The sequence below is a fragment of the Cyprinodon variegatus genome, unplaced genomic scaffold (assembly GCF_000732505.1).
Source record: "Cyprinodon variegatus isolate N-32 unplaced genomic scaffold, C_variegatus-1.0 Scaffold48, whole genome shotgun sequence".
NCBI classification, from domain to species: Eukaryota; Metazoa; Chordata; class Actinopteri; order Cyprinodontiformes; family Cyprinodontidae; genus Cyprinodon; species Cyprinodon variegatus.
In genome coordinates, this window is record NW_015150501.1 from 1,487,969 (window position 1) to 1,511,583 (window position 23,615).

The 23,615-nt window shown below is 38.8% G+C and overlaps 2 protein-coding genes across 7 annotated transcripts in view; one reads left to right on the forward strand and one right to left on the reverse strand.

Annotated features, from left to right (window-relative positions):
• The window catches only part of ddr1 (discoidin domain receptor tyrosine kinase 1), a 73,619-nt gene extending 66,185 nt beyond the window's left edge, over positions 1 to 7,434 (forward strand). For all 6 annotated transcript variants that reach the window (XM_015370752.1, XM_015370750.1, XM_015370753.1 and 3 more), the window contains 4 exons: positions 143 to 340; positions 430 to 697; positions 1,313 to 1,462; positions 2,668 to 7,434. In XM_015370752.1, the coding sequence (XP_015226238.1) occupies positions 143 to 340; positions 430 to 697; positions 1,313 to 1,462; positions 2,668 to 2,808 (757 nt within the window). In that variant the 3' untranslated portion in view covers positions 2,809 to 7,434. The remainder of the gene's footprint in view (positions 1 to 142; positions 341 to 429; positions 698 to 1,312; positions 1,463 to 2,667) is intronic.
• Positions 7,435 to 9,204: 1,770 nt separating this feature from the next.
• Positions 9,205 to 17,012, reverse strand: flot1 (flotillin 1). Its single transcript, XM_015370756.1, has 13 exons — positions 16,908 to 17,012; positions 15,403 to 15,453; positions 14,951 to 15,026; positions 14,712 to 14,802; positions 13,597 to 13,740; positions 13,385 to 13,504; positions 11,762 to 11,857; positions 11,514 to 11,666; positions 11,252 to 11,433; positions 11,121 to 11,166; positions 10,879 to 11,016; positions 9,945 to 10,109; positions 9,205 to 9,859 (listed from the first exon to the last, which is right to left on the reverse strand). The coding sequence occupies exons 2-13, from the start codon at positions 15,443 to 15,445 to the stop codon at positions 9,830 to 9,832; spliced, it is 1,284 nt and encodes a 427-aa protein (XP_015226242.1). The 5' UTR covers positions 15,446 to 15,453; positions 16,908 to 17,012; the 3' UTR covers positions 9,205 to 9,829.
• Positions 17,013 to 23,615: the final 6,603 nt, after the last annotated feature.

Here is a 23,615-nt window from a genome sequence, read left to right on the forward strand (position 1 = left end):
TATTGACCTAACAAGCAAATCAATAAGGACAAAAGTGTAGAAAGCTAGAACTTCATGTCAGACCTTTGATTCTTAAAAGTGAAGAAAAAAACTGTTGAATGCAGTATGTTTTTTTTCTACATCTCTTCATTTCTTCTGCTAGGAACGACTTTCTGAAAGAGGTAAAGATCTTGTCTCGCCTGAAAGACCCCAACATCATCCGGCTGATAGGAGTGTGTGTGAGCAGTGACCCGCTCTGCATGGTCACTGAGTACATGGAGTGTGGAGACCTGAACCAGTATTTGTCACAGCGTGTTCTGCTGGACAAATCTGGGCCTTCACTCAACACCCTGACCATCAGGTAACTTTAACCATTTAAATTTACACCCATGACCATTTATATCCCCATTTTTTTGTTACAGTTCTTACCGTCTCCCTCTTGTTCCTCAGTTATCCAGCTCTCATCTCCATGGCCAGTCAGATTGCATCAGGTATGAAGTTCCTGTCCTCCCTGAACTTTGTGCACCGAGATCTGGCCACTCGTAACTGCCTGGTCGGTGGAGAGAAGGGTGAGAGCGGAGAGGATCGAGGCGGAGAGCGTCACATAAAGATAGCTGACTTTGGTATGAGTAGAAACCTGTACGCTGGAGATTACTACAGGATCCAGGGCAGAGCTGTGCTGCCCATACGGTGGATGGCCTGGGAGTGCATCCTCATGGTGAGCAGGCAGACATACCTGTTGGTAGTTTGAGTCTTCCTGACACTAATTTGTTGAGTTCTCCCTCCCATTTTACCTACTTAAATAGTCCTTGCAGCGGGATGGTCCTGTGTTCAAACTTGACCTAGACTCTCTATGGACTTTTTATGTTCTACCATATATATGTTCTGTCTGGGTGTGCTTGTCTGCATGGTTGTCAGTCCTGTGTGTCTCCTTGTTGTCCTATGAGAGACCATATCTGAACGGATACATGAGTCAATATTATTTTCCATAATTTTCAGGACCTACTAAAAAGTAAAATTCCATAGTTTTCTGTAGAATTATCACTTTTTCTTGTTCTTGAGATTCACAGCCAATAAATGCAGGTCAAGGCTTTTTGGTCAGTTAATAGTGAAATTAAAAAAAAAAAAATACAAAAAAAAAAAAAAAAGATAATGGACTAAAAAAATCAGCTATTCATTATTATAGCCCTCACATGTAAAATGAACCTATTAAATGTTGTATTCCCGTGTAGCACACTGCCCTTTACCGATAACGAAGTGTCTAAATGTGACGGTAATGGAGTTTGTTATGATGAAGGCAGAGGTTTAAATGTGTGCGTCGGTGTGTCCTCAGGGTAAGTTCACCACAGCCAGTGATGTGTGGGCGTTTGGTGTCACTCTGTGGGAGATGCTGAGCGTTTGTCAGGAGCAGCCGTACTCCAACCTCACGGATGAACAAGTCATAGACAACGCAGGGGAGTTCTTCAGAGACCAGGGCAGACAGGTACGGTCCTCACAAAGTTATGCAAACTTCACAACATGAACACAGCTTTGAAAACAAAGGCTGGAATTAACTTTTTGGCTCTTTAAAAGCTATCTGACTCTGTAAGAATACTCTACTTTTTTCTTTAAAGTATTAGATTTTCAAGATGTTTTAGGTTTATTTATGGACGGGGGGGATTTCAGCCTTAGAAGCATCTCTCCTATATGACAAGTCATTGTTTTGTCTTTCTTACCATTGCATCATCGACACTGAAAAACCCTGAGGCCTGCTGGGCTTTAGATGTTCTTCTGGGTTTTGTTGTAGCCTCCTGGGTCAGTCCTCCAATGTTCCACATTTTCTCCATCTGTGAATAAGGGCTTCTCACTTTGGTTCACTGATACTTTCTTTAGTCAACCTCATTTTGTCAGACTGGCAGTTATTATCATGAAGTAAAACTAACAAAATGCCACAAACTAGATTCAAAAAATATATTTCTTAACTTTAAAAATAAAAGCTACACCTTGCAAAAATGAAAACTACCTGAAAATGTAATAAGTGTTTACACAACTCATTAAAACAAACTGAATTTCATGAGAGACTGTATTTAGTATTAGTTTGTGTCTTTATCATAAAGCATTAATATGAGGTGTAGTTTCTGGCTGCTCTTTTTCTTTGTACCGCATTATGCCAGCAGATGGCAGGTATGGCAGTCAGTTTGTCTTTTTGTGACATTTTATTTCTATTTTTTTGTTTCTGTTTTTAGTCTTCCCCCCAGTATGCAAGTCGTATTACATAAAAGACTAAAACTATAATTGAAACCAAAAAAAAAAAAAAAGGAATTAGCTAACAAATGGTAAAACTTAAAACTGTAATAAAATCACAACAGAATTAAAATTTAAATTAAAAAATAATATAACTAAAGAAAGCTCAAAACTATTTATTCTTGCAGACTGGTTCTGAGTTTCTCTGAAATGTGGCTATAGAAATTGAACCTAAGTTTGTGTAATTACTCCCTAAAAATAATTTAAAGAGGAGGTTAATGTTCTTTATAGCCTCTTTTTGCACTATTTGAATAATATTTAGTTTTTCATTGTTTTGATTCACTAACGGATCCCCAATCACAGCTAATGAAGCTAAGATTGCCTGATTCTGGTCCCCACACAGCACAACCCAATCCAGTCTTGAGCAGGTCAGAAGCTTATCAAACCCCTGTGTTTCTCTTTCAGGTGTATCTGAGCAAGCCTGCCATTTGTCCTCAGGGTCTCTATGAGCTCATGTTGAGCTGCTGGAACAGAGACTGCAAACTCCGCCCCTCCTTCTCCTACATCCACTCCTTCCTAACCGAGGACGCCATGAACATGGTCTGATGGAGGAACGATAGGAAGACAGTCAACTTGAGCGCTCGTGCTGAAGTGGTGTGGTGGAGGGTGTGTTCACAGGGAGGAGGGCTTTCTTGCTTTTGTATTTTGTACTTTTTGGGTGGATGGGGCTGAGACACCGCTGGTTCGGTTTGAATTCCACCTCAGACCCCCAAAGACGTCTTTTAGCAGGGGGCAGTAACATTTCATAGTGAATGGTGGTGGGTTTAGTATGCAAATGAGTTTTCACTTGTTTAGGTTTCTTTGCAGTTAAGGAGAGATTGTGTCACTGGTGATTCAGTGCTGTAGAGTAAACAATGAATTAATCACAATCTCAAAAAACAATTTTGAAGTCTGAAACTTCCAGTTAATTGTGGGTTAGCAGGTGAATGTTCTTCCTGTCTGCATATCTGAACACCTGTTGCTTGCAGGTGATACAGCACACAGGGATTGTCTTAGTATTTATAGCCCATACAGAGTATGCACTGTAACTCAGTGAGCTTACTCCCAGCTACACCCCCTTCGGCCTACTTTTACGTCTTCGTTATCTCAGCCCCACATTATTGCCCAGTGACCCATATCCACGGTGTTTGTGGATAAGTAAAAGTCTGTGGCCCAGACAGCAGCAGCTCCCCTTTCTGCAATGTGAATACGTCAAGTCTGCCATCTTTAACCGTAGGAACAGTTAAAGAGCAATCTGACCTTCATCTGTGAGAGAGAAAGACCAGACTTCTGAAACAAGAGGAAAGCGCCACAGAAGATGAGAGTCTGCAGCTTCAAATTAATAAATCAAGTTGAATTTTTATCCGAGAGACAATGTTCTGGGAATTTTTTTTGTTTTTACGCACTTCATCGGATGTTTTTTTTTTTTTTTTCTTTTTAATATTATATTGTACCTTTTCTGACTGTGACCCAGTCAGAGAGGATCCATTTAAAATTCCACAAATCAGCAGCACTTTACCCTACATGCAATTTCCATGTCTGTGATGAAACTTCTGTGACGTGTCTGAATGATGATTCCTGAATCTACCTACAGATATTCACAAAAATGCTGCGGACATCATCAGGACATGCATGACAAACCTTTACACTCCATTGTTTTGTGACATAGAAAATAATATGATGAATCGTTTTTAAAATGTTTTCCACCTTTAATTGGCTTTTATCATTTACACTTCCACTGAAAACCAAAATATCTGAAAGGAAAGACTTTATAAGGCATAAAAAGCTGTATAACCCTGGTTGTATAACTGCACACCCTTTAATGTTTTTTTAAAGCACCTTTTGAGTCACTATCTGGATTCAGTATTCTTGGTCGGCCTCTATCAGAACCCCACATCCTGGTTTGGAAAAATGTGTCCGCTCTCCTTTGGAAAAGTTTATTTATCAGATTTTGATTTTTAAAAATCCCTTGTCCACACTACCCTTAAAGTGACTACATAAATATGTTGCCAGATTTAGCCCTGAGTGGGCAATTCCCAAACTTGCTTTTTCTTCCAATAAAATACGTTTTGAGTTAGATGCACGCTTGGACTCACTCTGATGTTTCTTATCTTAACTTTGTTAGTAAACCCTGTGTTTCAATTTAAAACTGACTTGTGATTGTAAGTGTTTTAAATACCTTCCATTAAGAGAAAAGTTTCCCCACAGCATGATGTTGCCTCCACCGTGTTTCAGTGATACATTTGGTTATATTCATGGATGCTTTTTCCAGACTCACCTGGAATTATGGCCTCAACATTAAAGTTTTTTACACATAGATGTGTTTCACACAAGGTCAAAGGAGATTAAAATTATAAGAAAATAATACTACTATGAGTTCAGGAATAGATTATGGAAAGCAAAGTTGATACCTCATTAAATTTTATTTTTGAACTAAATTTTCCTTCACAAGAACCTCCTGCAGCTTCTTTGTTTGGCCGCATTGACCAGTTTGTTTCGTCTTTTCATTGATTTGAAAGAAACATCCAATGTCTAGGATTGTAACAGTTCATCTGATTCATTATTGCTGATTTTAAGTACACTGAATGCTAAAAATGATTTAAAAGGTGCTTCTTAAAATGTTGCAGCTTTTTTTTTTTTTTCGCTTATTTTCCCCCAACAAATTTATTTTTACAATATAATAACAGAAAATGTATGATGTCACAATAAGGTGGAAGACTATCAGAAATGGATTTATCATGGTCTTATTTTTTACGGCACAAAAACCTGGCATGTTCACAGGTGGTGTAAAAACTTATGAGACTTACTGTAATCTTTAAACCCTCCACAGCTTTGCCAAACCATTAGATGTAAAATATATCGTTTAAAAACATGGAATGGCGTTCTGGATTAAAACAACAATCTGTGTAAGGTGAGATGTTACTGATCGTATAATTTCCTTTTATATCACTGTAATTTTTATGGCATTATTCAAACGGGGGATTCTGGGGATTCCTGATTTTTGGTTTGAAAGTGGATCTCTGCATTTTATGTTTAACCTGACCAAGGTAGAACCAGTGCTTCTACCTTACTGTCTGTACAGCACTGTAAATCAGAACTGAGATCATCCTGATTGTGAAGTAACACATGTTTAGTGATTGTCTACGGTTGTGTCATTTGATTCATTTTAATACACTGTAGTTCATTCGTTTAAGCATGCTTACAATAGAAAGTATCTACGCTCGCTTTCAATTTAAGGTTTTAGGTATAAAGAGACATTTGTTTTTGGTCCTCACCAGATTTCTTCGTCAAATGAACAAAATCATAATATATCAATATTTATAATGAAGAAGCTGTGTGTAAAGTAAAAGGAGGTGATTACCTTGTGGAACCACCTTTAGTAGCAAAAGCTTAAGAGAAATGTTGTTGTGTATTAGCTTAGACCATGAAAAAAACAACACCCTAATTAAGAGATTCAAAAGAACATTTTGATCACAAAACATTCTCAGTTTAATCTGGGTCATAGAAAACCACCAGCCTCGTGTTTGGGCATCACAGAAGCATTGTCATCATCCAAATATGGAAGTGCTTCCTGTTAATGGTCCTGACTCAAAATGTTTTTTCTGTTTCAGAAAAGGGTTTTAAGAGCACTTATCCAATTTAAAAGAGTGTAAAGTTGGACTGATCCCTGTTTAATGCCTGTAGACATTTTCTTGATCTCAAACAAGAGGATTTATAATTTTGAAGTGCATTTCAGAGAGCCACATAGACAAGAAGACCCTCTCAAACAATAAGATATAACATGAGTTAGTCAGTTTTAGTTTTAAAATTGCCAACTAAGTTTTTGTATATTTAATAACGAATGTTTCAGACCACTTTACTATGACAGCAGATAGATTTGATTTATCCTAACCAGTGGTTGATTTGACAAATTTGGGGCCCCAAGTTAAGGCAGGCATGGGCCCCCCAGAAAACACACAAAAAATGTTAATACTGAAATGTTAACAGTTTACACAGCAGTTTTTTATTTCCCCAAACTTTGTTCTTTTCTCCCTTTCATCATCGTCTTTTTTCCTTCTTCTCAAATTTCTCTCCTAATCTTTTTTTTTCTCCTTGTCCCTTTTCCCCCCTCTTTTTGTTATAGCCTTTGTATTTTCAACCTTTTGTCTTAAATGCTGTATTTAAGCCAACAAAAACAAGCTAATTTCAAAGCCCACTTCAATATGACCAATAAATGCTGATTTTTTTTAAAGCAGTGCATCTCCAGAATAAGGACCCTCCACATCAGGTGTCCAGATCATTGTAGCCTCTGCTAGCCCCTCCCCCAGTGAGAAGCTACTCACTTTTGGTTGCTTTGAGAAAAGCTTTCTGCTTTCCTCTTTTGTCCGTTTTGATGCTGTCTCCCTAGATCTTTTTTGCACATGTGCAGTAAAATGGACTGATCCAATGTAATTGAGACTCAAGATACACTTTCTTTAAGGCAGATTATTTGAATGAAAAAAATGTATGTGCACAAACAAGTATAACTGTATTAACCATATCTCCATGAAGAGTTTTATGGGGCCCTAGGCACCCGCCTAGTTTTGCCTGATCACAGTACATATCGCTGCATTGAAAGATTCTGCCTTACATGATTATTCAGCCCTTAAAAGCAGTAGTGAAGGGGTAGACAGACTCTGATCCTTTTTCAAATTAAACATAGTTTGCAGTTTTCTCTCCATGTAAGCCAATTGTAAGAAAACAAAACAATGTCAGTTTTTAAAACACACATTAGCTAGAATATATTTTTAATGATAAGCCATAATACTCATAACTTAAGAGTTATTGTGAGTCCTGTGGCTTGTCACAAGACTTTCTATGGTCCTGTCAGACTTTGCTGTTATTATACGGCTGCGCTGCTTTTGCTGATTTTTATTTTATTTTTTCCAATCTGGTGCATTATCCTGACACATCTCTACTGTGGTCATTTGTTCAAGCAGCAGTTTGTTTTTTGTTTTTTCCCCCAAGTGCAAAGATTGAACTAAGCTGCCCATTTTCTCTGTGGCAGAAGAGATTAACTATGTTGATTTCCATCCCATACTTATTCTGACCACGTTTCAAAGAGCATTCCTTGTGTTTAATGAAGCTGTACAGTATGAAATAATTTAAATAAAATAGAATGAGGGATTCAAAACTATACTGGATGGCTAACTAACCCTCTGATTTGTAAAAAAAAAAAAAAAAAACAAACAAACAAAACATGCTTCTCTCAGGGCAGTAAAACCTCATCTTGATAGGTTTACACAGTAGCTTATAATGTTAATATTTATTTACAGCTTCAGTTAGGCATTGGGACTTCTGTATTAAATCTGCGATTTAACCTTTTTGGCCCTAACTTCTCAGCAGCAGAACAATTTCCATACTGAGTTAGTGATGATTAACTGTAAATGTATTCTCTACCACACAATTAAATTTAAATCAGTTTATTTATATAGCGCCAATTCTCAACACATCATCTCAAAGCATTTTACAACTCAACCAGATCATAGTCAAACTGATACAGTTTTCTATCCAAGGAAATCAGCTGATTGCATCGACTCATTGACTCTTTAGCAATCCCTCACACTAATCATGCCTGTAGCGACAGTGGAGAGGAAAAACTCCCTTTTAACAGGAAGAAACCTCCAGCAGAACCAGGCTCAGTGTGAGCGGCCATCTGCTGACGCTGACTGGGGTTCAAAGAGACAGAAGCAGAGATACAAAAGGCAACCACACAGGTGTATTTATTAAGCTCCTACATTCAGTTTTAACTCCCATATGATACTTTGTTTCAACTCCGTCTAAAAAAGGATGTTTCCACGTTGTTGTGCATTAACCACATTTTCAAATCTGGTGAAGACCAACACATTTTTCTTTAAACATAAACCGTAACATTGAAGGTGGTTGTATTTCCCATTTTACTGAGTCTAATATGTCCCCAATGTCTAATTTCATCACTTTGTGTCTTGGAAACCAATTTTTACAGTATGTATATATTCAAAGGACATAATCAGTTGTCTTTATTAATATATAGATAACTCTTGTTGCATTTTGGGCTTTCTGTTGTCTCTGTAGAAACGCTTGCTACCTTGAAGCTCTCATTCATTGTTCTATTTTTCTAGATGTTTTATTAAAGTAACCCTTTTCAAATAAAAAAAGCAGCCTCCAACTGTCCCACACCTGACAGAAATATATAGACCACAGGCTTTTTTTGTTGGTGGTGAATTAAACATTTTATTAAAACTTTAATACATATAAGATTGAATATTCAATATGAGCATTTTCACACTAAATATGATTCACTTTAATGTTTAGTCATGCAACAAATGTTTTTGTAACATTCCTCACAGGAATATTAACAAGAATTTGCATCTACAGCCTTCGATAGTAATGACTAATAACCTGTAATTAGGTAGACATTCACTTAGAAAGGAAAGAGCTTAACTAAAGAGGTAGGAAGCTTGACCAGGCACTTTGGAGGTAAGATGAGTAAATGCATAAAAACAAAGTTTTTGGCCAGTTAGTCTGGAAGATGGAGAATATTAAATCAGATACAGAAACATCTGTTTCTAACATACAGATGTAGTTAGAGAAGAATGGGTCTCAGCTAAAATCTGAAATACTCTGTATTATTGACTGTATAAATTAATACAATTAGTATTGGAAAAAAAGAAATCCAAAGTGTAATTTAAACTCCAGGCAGTGAAAGACTGAAGCAAAGGTGTAAATAGTGATATTAGTCAGCATTGGTTATCAAGCCGCTTTAACAATGACTTTAAAGACAAAGATGCTTCTGCAGAGATAAACACTTGCTCTTCTCCAACCATCAAACACTTTCAATGCATCAAACAGGAAAACCCCAGAACCTGTTCACTCTCACACTTCCCCCCCCAGCAACATCTTCACGTAGAAATCCCTCCAGCTGCAGAACAAACTGATTTTTGGTTAACTGTGTTAAGCATTTTAACTCATAAGACGACTAACATGCATGCAGAACTGTCTTCTGAAAATAGAAAAAATGTTATTGTATTACAAAAAATATATATACTACATGAATGAAAAAAATTGATAGGTGAGATCTGACTCCAAAGGTTTACAGTGGGGTTTTTAATGAGGAGACAGCAGATCTTCCAGTGATAGGACGGCCCTTTGATGGCAGCAGCAGGTGTGATTGGGGCTCCCTGAACGATGTAAAGCACTTTGCATTCCGTACCAAATTAAAAGGCACTATTACCAGAAAGGTGAGAGCTTATGGCCCAGTCCCTTTGAAGGACCTATGAGGACAATCATAGGCCAAACAAGCTGCATATTGACAATCAGGTAGAAAAAGGCAGCAGATCTGAGGAGATTTTAAGTTACAAGCTAAAGTGTGGCTATGACAATGATGGACACAAAACCACAGTTTTATGTTTTGGAGGTGGATATCAACAGAAAGCATAGCGGCAGCGATCACGGAAAGAAAAAGAGACCACAAAGAGGAAAGAAGTGCATGAAAACACACAGAGACAGGAACTGATGAACTGATTTAACACAGAAACAAAGAGGAGGCTTGGAGCTCCAGGTCTTCGACCCCCCCCGATGATCCCTCCGGTTAACGCACACGTGGTGACTTTGCAGTAGCCTGGATCAGGAGTAAATTAGAAAAAATTCAGAGTTTGTTCAGTAAGAGAACTTATGGGTTTCTCACCGACTGCACTCTAGAGCACCTGTGATATATCGACTCCTGTGAGTTTCTCCAGAGCTTCTGGCACCCGGGTCATGATGTCCAGCACCTCTCCAGCAAGTTTGGCTGCTCCTACATCCGAGCCACCACTGGACACCATGGTGATCTTATGGGCCTTCGCCAATGGCTTGCTGATCTCCTCAGCCATCTGTGAAGTAAAGCGAAATGTTGGTTGTTAGGAATTTATCTAAAATAGGATTCTGACAAATGAAAACACCTTTAAAAATATAAAGAACCCTTTTAATAAAGAACTACTAAAGAATCACTAGAATTGTAAAAGGTTTATAGAGCATTAAAAGGTCCCTTAAAAATTGTCAAAAATCCAGTTCTGTAAAGGTTGATAATAAAGAAAACTACTTTTTTTTTTTTGAAATCGGAAACAGGGGTTAAGTTAGCAGGTGGAGATGTTTCCAGAGGGGCTAGGATAATGTTAGCTATCCTCTTTGTTATTTTTCATTAAATAAGCCAATGAGTCTCCATACAAGGGGGCTTTCCCTCTTTAGTAATGATAGGATGCTGGTAGCTTGCTAGCTCTGAGACTGACACACTTATTAGATGTTAAGACCTTTATCTAAGACTCTTCTAAAAATAATAGACGCAAGGACTACAGAGGTTTATAATTTGGGCCATAACATCTTTTCTTGGGAGTTTGCAACGTGTAGCTATAATTTGAATGAGGTTTTCCTTCTTTTTTTTTACCAAAAGGATGCAGGGATATCAGGTGGTGTTTTAAGGTCATTTTCATGATGCTCAGATTCCAGATAAAGCTGAACAAAATACTGCTCACTAAGCTAAAAAGGGAATATTTGTTTTTTTTAAATCAAAATGGTTAATTCATTTTTATATATTTCTTTTTATCTAAATGGTTAATTTATCAGTTTTATTTTCATTATATCATCAGAGAGAATTAAACTGACCAGAGGAAGTTTCTCCAGCAACATATCCACCATTGCTCCATCTTTGTACTGCTTAAAAGCCTCAGCCTTTTTGGCCATCTGCTCAGCCTCGGCGCGGCCTTTAGCCTCCAGAGCGAAAGCCTCGGCCTCACCCTTCATCTGCATGACACAAAAAATACAGACAACAGCTTAGCTTTACGTTGTAAAACTGGAAGCAACCTAATAAATAATACGAGGAAAATGAAATAAAGAGCAGTTTTTACTTTAATTGACTCTGCCTCAGCCTCAGCCTCCATGATAAGCTGCAGGCTGAACGAAAGTGGAAGGGAAACGGTAAGCATCTCACTTTAAATACCCGTTCCATAAAAACAACAAACTGTACCATAATTCTCACCGATAAGCCTCAGCAATCTTCTCCATTCGGTATTTCTCAGCTTCTGCTGGCTTCTTCACTTTAGCCTCCAGCTCCTTTTCTTTGCGGGTGATCTCCTGTTCCTGCAGGGTGATCTGCTGCGTACGCTCCACAACCTGAATCTGCATCTTCTCCTCCTCAATGCGCTGCTTGGTCTTGGCCACCTGATGGTGGATATTTAAATGTTGCTCAAGCAACAGAAGGTGATGAATGACCATACAAACAGCACTGGGGCTGTAGGTACCTGGAGCTGGTAGGCCATCTCCGACTCGGCCTTCTTGGAGTTCACCTCGATGTCGTAGGATGCTTTCTTCAGCTCGTAGTCTCTCTGAGCTTTTGCCATTTCAATCTCGTTCTTGTACTGAGCAGACACCTTCTCTTGCATTGCATGGGCCTCCTGTTTGCCCACAGCAGATCACAGGGAACAGATCATGAATACATTCCTCCAAAAATTCATCAAAAACTAAATTTGTCAACAGTTGTTTTTTTTACCCTGATAACAGCATCACGTTTATACTGGGCCTCTCCAATCCTGGCATCTTTCTGGACTTGGGCTGTTCGGGCTTTACCCAGAGAGTGGAGGTAATCCTGCAAAGCAGACAGAAGAAGAAAGAAAACAATGACAACCATCTAAATGACAGGAATAAGGCAAACGAGTCTAAAACTGCCTGGAAAACAATCATAAATACTTTCACATGAGATGATGTAAGGACTTTTGAAGAATCAAATCATTAACTTCCCGTTTTCCTTGGGTAGACGTGTGGTGGAGAGTTCTCCCTTCCTGTTTGCTTTGTTTGTTTATTGGCCAAACTCCAAAATCAGACAGACACTGATTAAAATTTGAACTCTAAATACTTTAGGTTCATGTTTATCTAGCTGACATGTGGGTCCAGTCCTCTACTGCCTATAGTTTTTCAATTTTCTACGGCTACAGCTGATTTCTATGCCTTGGATCATGAGAATAGTAGTCTTGTAAAAACATAAAACTTACACCAAATCGTCAGTAAGCATTACTTCACACAAAATAAATGAATACTACAAAATTGTTCAATGTTACTTTTAATTTAAAGCTCTTTATTTTTTTGTGATTAAAACACTGATGAGTAGACTGACATTTAAGTAGATTGGCGCTGATGCGTCTATAAGCCTGTAGCCTATTTCCCTGAATGTAATTTGAGTCAGAAGTTCCCGCGCTGTTTAGAGAATGTGGCGTCAAGCATGGCCATGTTAAATGGGTCCAACCTGTTAACATGCGTTATATTCAAGATGGATTTTGTGGATAATCAGATGAGACCTGCATCCAGCTCAACTCAGACACCAATGGCAGCTCAAGTTAAGGAGAAAAACAAAAGAAAACTATTCCTATTTAAGTACAAGAGTGTTTCTGTTGACCTTGTTCTCCTATGAAGGAATATTGTTGGAATATTGTTAAATCTCCCATTAAGGACCCTTTTGCCACACCAGGAATTTTAAAATAAAAAAGTGGGGGATAAAGCAAGTAGATCAAGACAAGTCATCATTGGGTGTTTTACAAAGGATAAAAATAAAAGGTCTGGCCAAATTAATACACAAAAGAGTTCAGAAGATTCAGTTAAACTAAGCTAAACTTGAGAAGCTCAGTTACAAGATTTAAATCCTTCAGAAAAAATTGCTATTGATAAAGGAAACTTGTGAATTATTTAGAGGAATAAGTGAAGATTCTTCTCTTTTCTCTAATTTAATGAAAAATTTGAAAAGATTCAGGGCTGACTTATTGCTAAACGAAGGGGAGAATTAATCTGACTTCTGCAATTAGGCAGAGAAGGAACGTTCTCCATAAACGCTTCTAGCGTTGAAGTTTCCCCGGCTAAAGATTAAGCTTTTTGTTTTATATCACTATGCTCCTACAGAGAGGTCACTTAGTCATCTAGATGGCAGTAGATTAGTCAAACCAAATAAAGAAAAGGTTTGGTTAAAATTGAAACACTCAGGCCTGAAAGAGGTTGAAAGCCAGTTGGGTCAAAATCAATCAAAGTCCTTTAGCTCCACTTAAACAGCGGAAACAAACTGAAGCTGAAAGCCTAAATTAGACTCACTATAACAACCGATTTCAGCTCCTTCCAGGAAACTACTAACCTGATCATCATGGACATCTTTAAGGGTGTAGCTGACAACCCCAATCCCCATGTTGACCAGATCAGAGGAGGCCACTTTGAAGACCTGCTCAGAGAACTTCTTACGGTCCTGGTATATCTCCTGCACAAAAGGTAAAACAAGAGAAAAATCCAGATAGATCATTCTGAGCAAAGTGACTTTAAAGTGAGGTGAAAATTTGCTGAAGGACCGACCTCGACAGTCAGGTGAGCAATGATGGCTCTCTGATGGCCCTCTAGCGTCTCAAGGGCAATCTGAGCGACCTCAGCCTCAGACTTTCCCATGAACATCTGACAGGCCGTCGCCAACATCTCCTTATTCTGACCCTGAATCTTCACCTGAAAAAAAAAAAGAGAATAAAAATCAAATCAAACAAGATGCTAAACTTAAGTTTTAATCGAACCTTTCTATCAAAGGAGTCTGATGTCCTCTGTGTTTCTAAATTTAACATGATAAAAACATGCATCCTCCTCCGTTTACAAAAAGCTAATCAATTAATTTATGATCCACCTTAGATGTTTTTTGATCTATCACTTGCTTTCCTGAACCTAACCCTTTTACTGTTCAAAAGTATCCTATTCCTTAAATATTGTTTTATGTGTTGTAACATTACAACCAAAAAATACCTCTTATTTAATCTAATTTTTTGGTGACGAATCAAGGCCGACATGCAACTATCCAAGTGGAATGAAAATCCAACGCGGTTTCTCAGGGTGTGATCCTTAGAAGGTTTTCATGTCTTAAAAACAGATACAGGAGCAGTTCCTCAAAGAGAATCCAAAGTGATTTGCATTCCTAATTCAGCAGACAGAGTGTGCAAGCATTTTTAGTACCATATTTTTTTAACTATGAGACGCTAATTTTTCGCAAGCTTTGAACCACGCGGTTTATAAGAAGATGCGGCTTTTGTGTGGACCTTTCCTCCCTAACCTGCAGGAGGGGAAGTCAAGGTTGGAAATTAAGGTATAAGGGGCTAATTTTCATTTAGCCGAGAATATGATAGCAGCAGGCAAAAACAAAGAACAAATGTCCCAAATTCAAACATTTTGACATTTATTTGTGCAATAAAGCTGCCGAACCAATGAAGAGATTGGACTTAGCTCCTGCAGAGCTGAAACAAAGAGCTGACGAAGCCCCATCTTTCAGTAGACAGTCTTACTGCTGCGCTGCCCACAGGTTTGGTGGGAGACGGTTCAGTAAATATATAGAAACATTTCCATTTTTTTTTTTGTTTAGTTGGCACGGCTTATAGTGAGGTGCTCTATAATCCAGGAAATACGGTATTAAATTCACAAATTTCAGGGCTCACCTGTGCAATCCCAGTGACTGAGATGGGGACACCATGGCGAGTGTAAACTTTATCACTCTTCACATTCAGAGTGAGGGTGTTCAGAGTGATTCTGGGAAAACAAATATCATCACAGTGAATAAGATAAACAAAAAGATCATTCTGATCATTTCTGTCCTCTTATTTATCTCCATTTATTTTACTGGAATCACTTATCTACACAGCCTGTAGTAAAATGAGACAGGGAAAAAAAGGTTTACCTCTGGATCTGCTGGATACAAGGGAAGACAAACACTCTTCCTCCAGCAATCATCAATGGTGGAGAACGGCCACAGCCTGGTGAGGGAGAATAAAAAAGGAGAAATTATATAACATAAAAATTAAAGGACATGAAACCAGCTGCTTAACGTCAAGAGAAAGCAAAATGAGTAAACAGTTCAGCTTCATATTTCAACACAAGGGGGGGATTAGTCACAGCATAGAAAAGAAAACTGGAAAATCCTCAGCCTGCTGCTTAAAAATCCAGTATCCAATTCTTAGGTCCCAATAAGCACAGAAGGCTTCAATTTTTACTACAAGGCATTTGTAAACACGGAGGCTATGTATCATTTATTTTTAACAAGATCCCAGCACCCTGAAAACTGGAGCACATTAGAGGACAGACTGCCTAAACATCCTGTGTCATTAAAGGAAAGAAGGAAGCATCCATTACCAGACACCACCATGGCTTCATTGGGTCCACATGTGTAAAACATCTCGATTCCTGAGGGAGTAAAATGTACATTTCTGATTAAAGAGGAAACACTTCAATAGTCAGCTACAAAAATAATTTAATCGGTTCGCAGTAATAAGCAGCTTCTTATAAGAGTATAAAGAATAGCATTTGGAAAAATTAAGATTAAAAAAAAAAAAAAAACTAAAAAGCTTCACAATGAGTTCCACATAACCAATAGATGGTGGGAACAGGATATAATAGATAACTCAGATCATCTAAAAGAAATAGAAAATAGATTATCCATCCATATTCTGTAACACTTATCCCAAGTGGGGTTGCTAGGGGTGCTGGTGCCTATCTCCAGCTGTCTACGGGTACACCATGGACAGGTCGCCAGTCCATCGCAGGGCAACACAGAGACAAAAAAACTATTCACACAAACACCTAAGGAGAATTTAGAGCAGCCAAACAACCTAACAGTCATGTTTTTGGACTGTTGGAGGAAGCCGGAGTACCCGGAGAGAACCCACACATGCTCAGGGAGAACATGCAAACTCCATGCAGAAAGGGACGGGAATCAAACACTGAACCTTCTTGCTGCAAGGCGGCAGTGCTTCACACTGCACCATTAAACAGATACACCATAAAAAAAAAAACGAACTCCACATGCTAATTAAAAACTTTTTTCAAGACTGCCCTCATAAAAATGTTATCTAAATTAAATCTAATTTGTTTAAATCAGTGTGTTTATCAGCTCCTACATCTGAAATGTAGCTTTAAAAACAGCTTCAACAACCAAAGTAGTTGGTTTCGCCAACTTTTAAGTGGTGTTTTTATGCCTTTAAATACTTTTAACGTCGATTTTTAGTGTTAAGTTTAATTCATTTGTTTCATATGAATAAATTATCAACTCAATTTTTAACCCATTGTGAAACTCAGCCATATATCTATAGGAAGAGCTAATAGTTAACTGTAACAACAGTGTAGCAAGACAGTAAGAAAGGTTACAAACATATCATTAACTACTTAACGTTTTTATTAAAAAATTTACTTTATTTCTAATATTATTCATTATAAGGACTGCTGCTAGGCCACAGCTATGGTGGGAACTGTGGTTTACAGAAGTCAACTCCAATCAAATGATCCATGTCTGTGTTTTTAACCGCCGCGGCTCCTCCCTCTTCCAGACAATCCCACCTAATAGCCTTCCTTACAATCCGTCATCTCCCTAAACAAAACCTGTGTCGGGTTTAAACAAGTCAGAGACAACAACAGCACGATACCAACTTAAACATGCCACATTTTATCTAAAATCCCGAAGCATAGAGAGCTTATTTTCACAACTAGGATAAGCTCGTCTTTACGACACAGATATGGACGCACTTTACTACAGAAAAAAAGCAGCACAGGATTAAAAAGACATCTTTATCTCTACTGGCAAGATAAACATCAACCTTTTTTTACCCTAATTGTTCCTATTTGGTTGATAGAAAGTAACAAACCTTTTCGGGGTGTAATTAAATCAGTTTCTTTCTGCTGCGAACAGCGTGTACTGCGATGACCGTCAGTTGGAGTCGGAGAAGAATGTCTGTTAAAAAAAAAAAGGAAGTGTGTTGTGACCACGCCCCATTTTCTCTGGCGCCATCTAGTGGTGCTACTTGGAACTGCACTGTTGAAATACAGGCCTATAGCAACAGTGGCGTTCCAACGTTTTTTATCCTAAAATGCTAAGCTGAAATTAATCAATCACAGAAATATATTGTTATTTCTGAAATAGAATGTAGTAATCTTATTATGTGTTTTCCCTGCAATTATTTCTTTTAAAGAAAAACTTTCCAGAACTCAGGTGGTACATTTTTTTTTATTTTTTTCTTTTATTAATTAATACAATTTTCTTTAATTGAAAAAAAAAATTTTTAGGAATGGGTACGTCCAAGTCTTTTGGACTGAAGATAGCATGATTGTGATCCTAATTATATGGTGGCCCTGAAGTGCAAACCAAATCAACAAATCTTTAAAGACGACCACACAACAACATATTCAGAAACTACAACAGTATATTAAAAAAGCAAAACAATATATTCAGAAACACAATCACATACTCAAAAACACAATGAAATTCACATGAAAAGATTACAAATAAAAAATACAACATGTTAAAAAACACAATGACATTAACTTTTAACAAATTCACAATGACGTTACAGTTTGTATGGACTGCTTTGACCTGTTTGAAGAAACTGGCAACCTCTAAGTCTTCATCCTCATCATCTCAGCACAGAAAAATACACCTTTTGCAAATGAGTTAACCCATTCTCGTTGGTTTGACACATTTTTCCCTACCTTTTGCGTAGCAGTTAAAACATATGTCATTTAAGAAGAGGCCCATACCACGAAGTTACCTAAACCTAGCTGGATTTCTTCCAGTCTATCCAGTTTAACCAATCCACAGCAATGGTAATCAGGATCAGCGGTACCACCATAGTGGTTATCAACTGGCTAACTCAGTCCAGCTTGAACTGATCAAAGAGCATTCCTCACAAAGATTTAAATTATAGAAGAAACAAAAAAAATAGATACAGAATATATGTCAAAAAGAAAGAAAAAATAAAATAAGTTAATAAATTGAAAACTATTCTATTTTTCAATATTATATTTATGTATGCATATGTGCTTTAACTTTTTTTTGTTTTCAAGTTCCTTTAATTTTGTTTAATTTAAGTTATTTTTCCCTCTGAATAAAATTGAGTCTTCAATTAAAGGACACATCATTGTTTTCTAAACAGCTGATTGGCCGCTGACTGGAGCGTGTTCTAGGATTCAGATCAGTCCTGAAAGCTAGCCTGCCTCTTAGCAGTTTTTGCCCTTCAGACTACATTACCACAGTGACTAACCTTGCTAAGAAGGAGTCCAACTTCGTGGTACCGGAAAGTCAGGGATAAACCTGAAGTTGTCTCACTAACCCAATAATCCTGCTTCGTGGTACAGACCTCTGTCCAAACTCCATTGTTTTAGCTGCGGCAGCCAAACAGAAACCACATGTTCCCACCTCTTAGAAACTTCTTGATCGATAAGAAATCTCTGAAGAACCTGTTTGACGCTTCCTCATAAAGCTTTTTAATTTGCAATGAGTCTACAGACCTTAAAATGTGCCATGCTGTGCATTGTTCTTTGCAAGCATTGATGGTCTAAGGCAGATGAGAATCAGAGTAAGGGGGAGAGCTTTCAGGGGGAGAGGAGTCAGAGGAGTCAGTGTGCGATTTTTTTTTTTTTTTTCCAGCATTTTATTGTCATTACTGTACACTGTCACATATACAGTGTAACGAAATTAACTCTGCATTTAACACATCCCCTTGGGGAGCAGTGGGCTGCCATTTACGGCACCCGGGGAGCAGTGTGGAGTTAAGGGTCTTGCTCAGAGAGCCAGGCCGCCACTCCCCCTATATATTTATATATCTATAGAGATATATAGTATCTCATGTAATTTTCCCACATTTCATGTATTCTGTATAGAATCGAAAGGCTGCCAGGTTGTGGTAGACGCAGATTTTTGAATGCTGAGCAGGAACCAGCCATTGTGAACCTATTTCTGGCAAACAATGCCATTAGGCCATGGTGATTACTGATCAGGGGTATTTAGAAATGAAAATACGGTGAGCAAGCACACAGTTAACTGCGTCCTCAGAAAGAACCATTTAGCCAAGAAACAGTTGTACATAGTTCAATTTCTGAGGAACGCTGATGCTGTGAAGGAGTCCAGATGAAAATATGTGGAGGTAAGGAGACATTACAGTACTATGCCCTTATGACTTGGCATATTATGCAGTTACTGTGAACCGTAATAATAATAATCATAATAATTGTAATTTTGCTTTATTTGTCCATAGCAGACCATTGAACTTGTAGCTGAGGAGGCACATCATGTTTCATATATGTTGATGAAGCTGGCTTTAACCTCTGTTGTGAGGAGATGTGAGAGGAACCGTATTGGGAATAGGACCACTCTTACAGTTCCAGGCCAACATAGCTATGTGTACTGCTATTTCCAATGATGGGGGCCTCTGCCATATTCCAGCCATTGGCCCCTACAATACTGGTCTCCTCACTGCATTTCTCAACACCCTCCATAACAGGCTCATACTGCCTTAGGAAAGAGGCCTCCTGAGGCCTGGCATGCCACTGTTTGTGTGAAACTGGGACAATGATGCATTCCATAACTCTCTTGTAGTGGATTAATAGTTTGTGGTGCAGCCTAGGATGATGGTGACATTTCTCCCTCCATACTCTCCATTTTTAAATCCTATTGAGTAATTCCTCAGTGCATGGAGATGGAAGATATATGATCACCACCCCTATGACCAGATGCCCTTGCTCATTGCAATGACCGCTGCTACCCAAGATATAGATGAAGAGGTATTTCAAGGATAGATCATGCATGCTAGAAGATTTTTTCCTAGGTGCATTGCAAGGGAAAACATTGAGTGTGATGTAGATGAGGCCATGTGGTCTGTTCGTCGACAGAATAGACTAGAAGAGACAGAAGAGCCCTGGAATTTTCTGTTGGAATATTTCATTCTTTTGTCACAATCTGAAAATAGAAATGATGAATACGATTCACACAGCAGATCTGATTCTGGATCTTTTTTTCTTTTTTTTTTTGCAGAAAGACAAATCTGACTACAAATGACACTGAAACGTAGGTCAGGTACTGTCATAGGCTACAATGACCAGAGATGCCGCACTGATTCAAAATGAGTGCGGTATTCTTCTGCCCCTTGTATAATGAGTGATTGGAAGTGCTCATACATTTGTGCACACGTTATTTTTTTAGGGAAAAATATGCTTTGGTTCCATATTTAAAAAGTTTTGGCAGAGCTAGAGCCTGTTGCAAACATAATTTGTCATGTTGAGCATTGGTGCCACTGTTTCGGCCTCTGCGTTAACTGTTTTGTGAAATGTGTGTTTTGAGTCGACTGCTGCATCAAAGCAATCAATAAAAACCATAAGCAGATGTGGAAACATTTCTGTAAACTGCTAAATCTACTGATGGCGTTTTGCGCCTAATTTCAAATCAAACTAAAATTAAACTCAAATATTGTGGTTGTAGTTCCAACCAGCAGATAACTTTATAGTATTTCTTCACATCTGTGCAGCCACAGTTTTCTTTGAATTAATTTGTTGAGTACCAAGATGAGCAGGTTTTCAATCACATGAACTCTAAACTGTACAACAAAAACTACCCAAACTTGCCTACATGTCTTTTATGGTATGAAAAATATTAACTTTTACTGACTGCGCACTTTATTGGCTGGAGGTGTCAGCTGCCTGCTGAGTAAGCAGTCTACCTCTTCCTCAAAGCCTGACCCATTTTCTTACATAATGTTTTCCTTTTCTAAATGAAAACAATGTAATAACAGTATTTGATTGTGCCAGCTTTGTTATATTTTTTGTCATAAGCAGGTAAAAAGTAGTTTTAATATGTTTTGAAGTGACAAAGATCACCTCGAAAACATTGTCTGTGCAAACAGCTCATCAAGATTACGATCCTGCCTTAAAATATTTTTTCGCTGTCTGAGCCGCTCAAACCCCCACATGCCGGCAGCGCTCTGTCACTGGGAATACAGCAGCAGCTGCCTTATGCCTGGTTGCCTATTGGGGTTTTCCCCCTACTGTTCGTGGCAGCTGGAAGTAGATGTTAGTATTTTTTCAGATATGTGTTACAAACTGCAGGTACCTTAATTATAAAGTGAACATATTTTGCCAGCAGGTTTCAACATTTTCAGTTAATGTAGGAATTAATAAACTATTTCAAGGAGTCATCATTTTGCCCTGCATCTCTTTGTCTGTCTCCCTGCCAGCTCCTAGATCAGCTTCTCTGATTGGTTGTTGTGGCGTGTCGAGCAGCAAAAGTTGTGCCTCAGATGCTCAGAAGTTCATGAGGTGCTGCTTCAGCTGTTCAGATCCGTTAAGATGTGCTGCTCCTCGAGAAGAGCCCCAGGACCTTCTGGTGCGCCTTGATGAGAGTCAACCATAGGCTTTGCATGTAGGCCGGCTGCTTCTGCAGCTGGTAGCATAACTGTTCAGGAGTACTTTTAAACACAGCTTCTACTCCTACACTTTTCTACAGTCACTTTTTGCATTGACACAGTTATTATTTCTGGTTGTAAGGAGTGGCTAGCCAAGGGTAGCACTTGCTTAGCACTGCTATGACTTCCCTCCTTGACTCCCCTGACTCTTTTATGACTCTCTCTTAATCTCCCTCTCCTCTCTCCTGCTCTCTGTGTCAGATGTTCAGTTATTTATGTGCCTCCTTTATTGATAATTGTACGTGTAATAGTATTTTTGTAGCTTTGGAGGCAGGGGTTTCAGAGTTTGAGTCCTGGCTTCAGGCTGCTGAACATCCAGGAGTTTGAGTAGGCTCACTAGTTAACAGCCTTTAGCCACCAAGACCAGGGACACATGTATGTACTGGTCCTCCAACAGTTCTTGATCAACCAAACGAGTGAGTGACAGTATGCAGAAAGTGTAGTCGTAGATCTCTGCACACTGGTCACCACCATCCTGTCCATGTTCCTCTCCAAGTGGAGAGGGCGGGTCTTTTCAAACTCCACTACACCTTTAAAGCCGGGCGTACATTGTGCGATTTTTTTCAATCATTGTATGCAGCTGCAGCTCAAATTGTACGACTAAACTGCAGGGTTTAGACATACAGTGTGAGTTCACAGCTCACGATGTATGTGCAGCACAACACTCTCATGCAATCTACCTGCTCACACTGTACGACTAAAAAGCACGTCGGACTCAGCTCCGCAGTGAGATGGAGCTGCTCTGACTCATCTATCCGGAAGCTAAACAAATAGAAGGGGAATATGAAGCTCTCTAGAGTGAAACGCGCTGCCTTGGCAATTTGTGCAATTGTGTGCTGAAAGCCCTAAAAAGAAAAGGCGATGATATATTTGAACAAAAACATGGCTTAGGAAACGTGGCTACTATGGTCCATCAATTTTACAGACAGAACTCCATTTTACTCATTGCACCCCCGCCATACTTCTGTGTTTTCATATGAGAGGAAGAGAAAGAAGAATCCTTGTTTGCACATGCCCACTGAGCGATTTGCCCACGACCACCTCCCGTTTTTTGATCGGGAGGTGGTCTGAACGCCCCTCGTTACCCCCTGTACACTACACAACGCACAATCAGGCTGAAAGTCAGCCCAATCGAAGGTTCTCGCACGACTGGAAAATTGCCCCAAAAATCACACAGTGTACGCCCGGCTTTAATTGAGGCAGGAGCAGGTGGATCATATGAACAGGAATGAGAAACCGGGTAGATTTAGACAGGTGAATGAAATGAGTAATAAAGCCAGTCATCAGTGCAAAGAACATGACACAGGCTGTTTTAGTCCATGAAGCAGACACCCTATCTACTTTTAAGGCTTGGCTTACAATTTTCCTTTTTGATAAAGCTTATAGTTTAAATTATTTAAAGATATTATTTATACAAGATATTTGCTTAATCGCCGGGTGAGTAGAGAGGTAGGTGGAGGTAGAGCATTAACAGCCTGGGAGAATTTCAATCCAGACAGAAGTTTCTACATTGTAGCTCTGTACCTTTCTCAATCCTCATCCCTTCAAGTTTCAAAGAATCTTTAAAGTGTGATTTTTTTTTATTCTAGAATGCCAAATTTCGCTTCTTTTTTTCAAAGTTCTGCAGCTGCTGCATAGTTTCTTGATAAAGTAAGCATGTGTTTCCATTTAACAAATTAAAGGGGCAAACCTTTTTCTAGCATTCAGATGCTTACTGACAATTAGACAATGCAGAAAACATTAGAATCTAAGAGTATAAGGTCATTATTCAGAAGCAGTTATAGATGTATGTTGAATTGGAGGGGTTGTTGAGCTAACTGTCCCTATTTCCCCCTAGCTTTACGCAAAAATGTCCACCATCTGTTCCCTATTAAGTAGGAGATACAGAGATGATTTGTCATGGCTGACCCAGAAAACAGCTGTAAAGAATATTTCTGGATACCAGCTGGTAAAATTTTGGTCAATCTCCTTTTCTTATTTCCACTCCCTGATCTGCAGACTGGTGCTCCTCCCTGCTCAGACCTCCTTCTCCTCCCCCAGTCTCTTCTGTCCAGCCATTCAGCGCTGTGCAGCAGCTGCGCGCAGGCGCGTCCTGGAACACAGCGTAGCCCCGCCCCCTGCTGG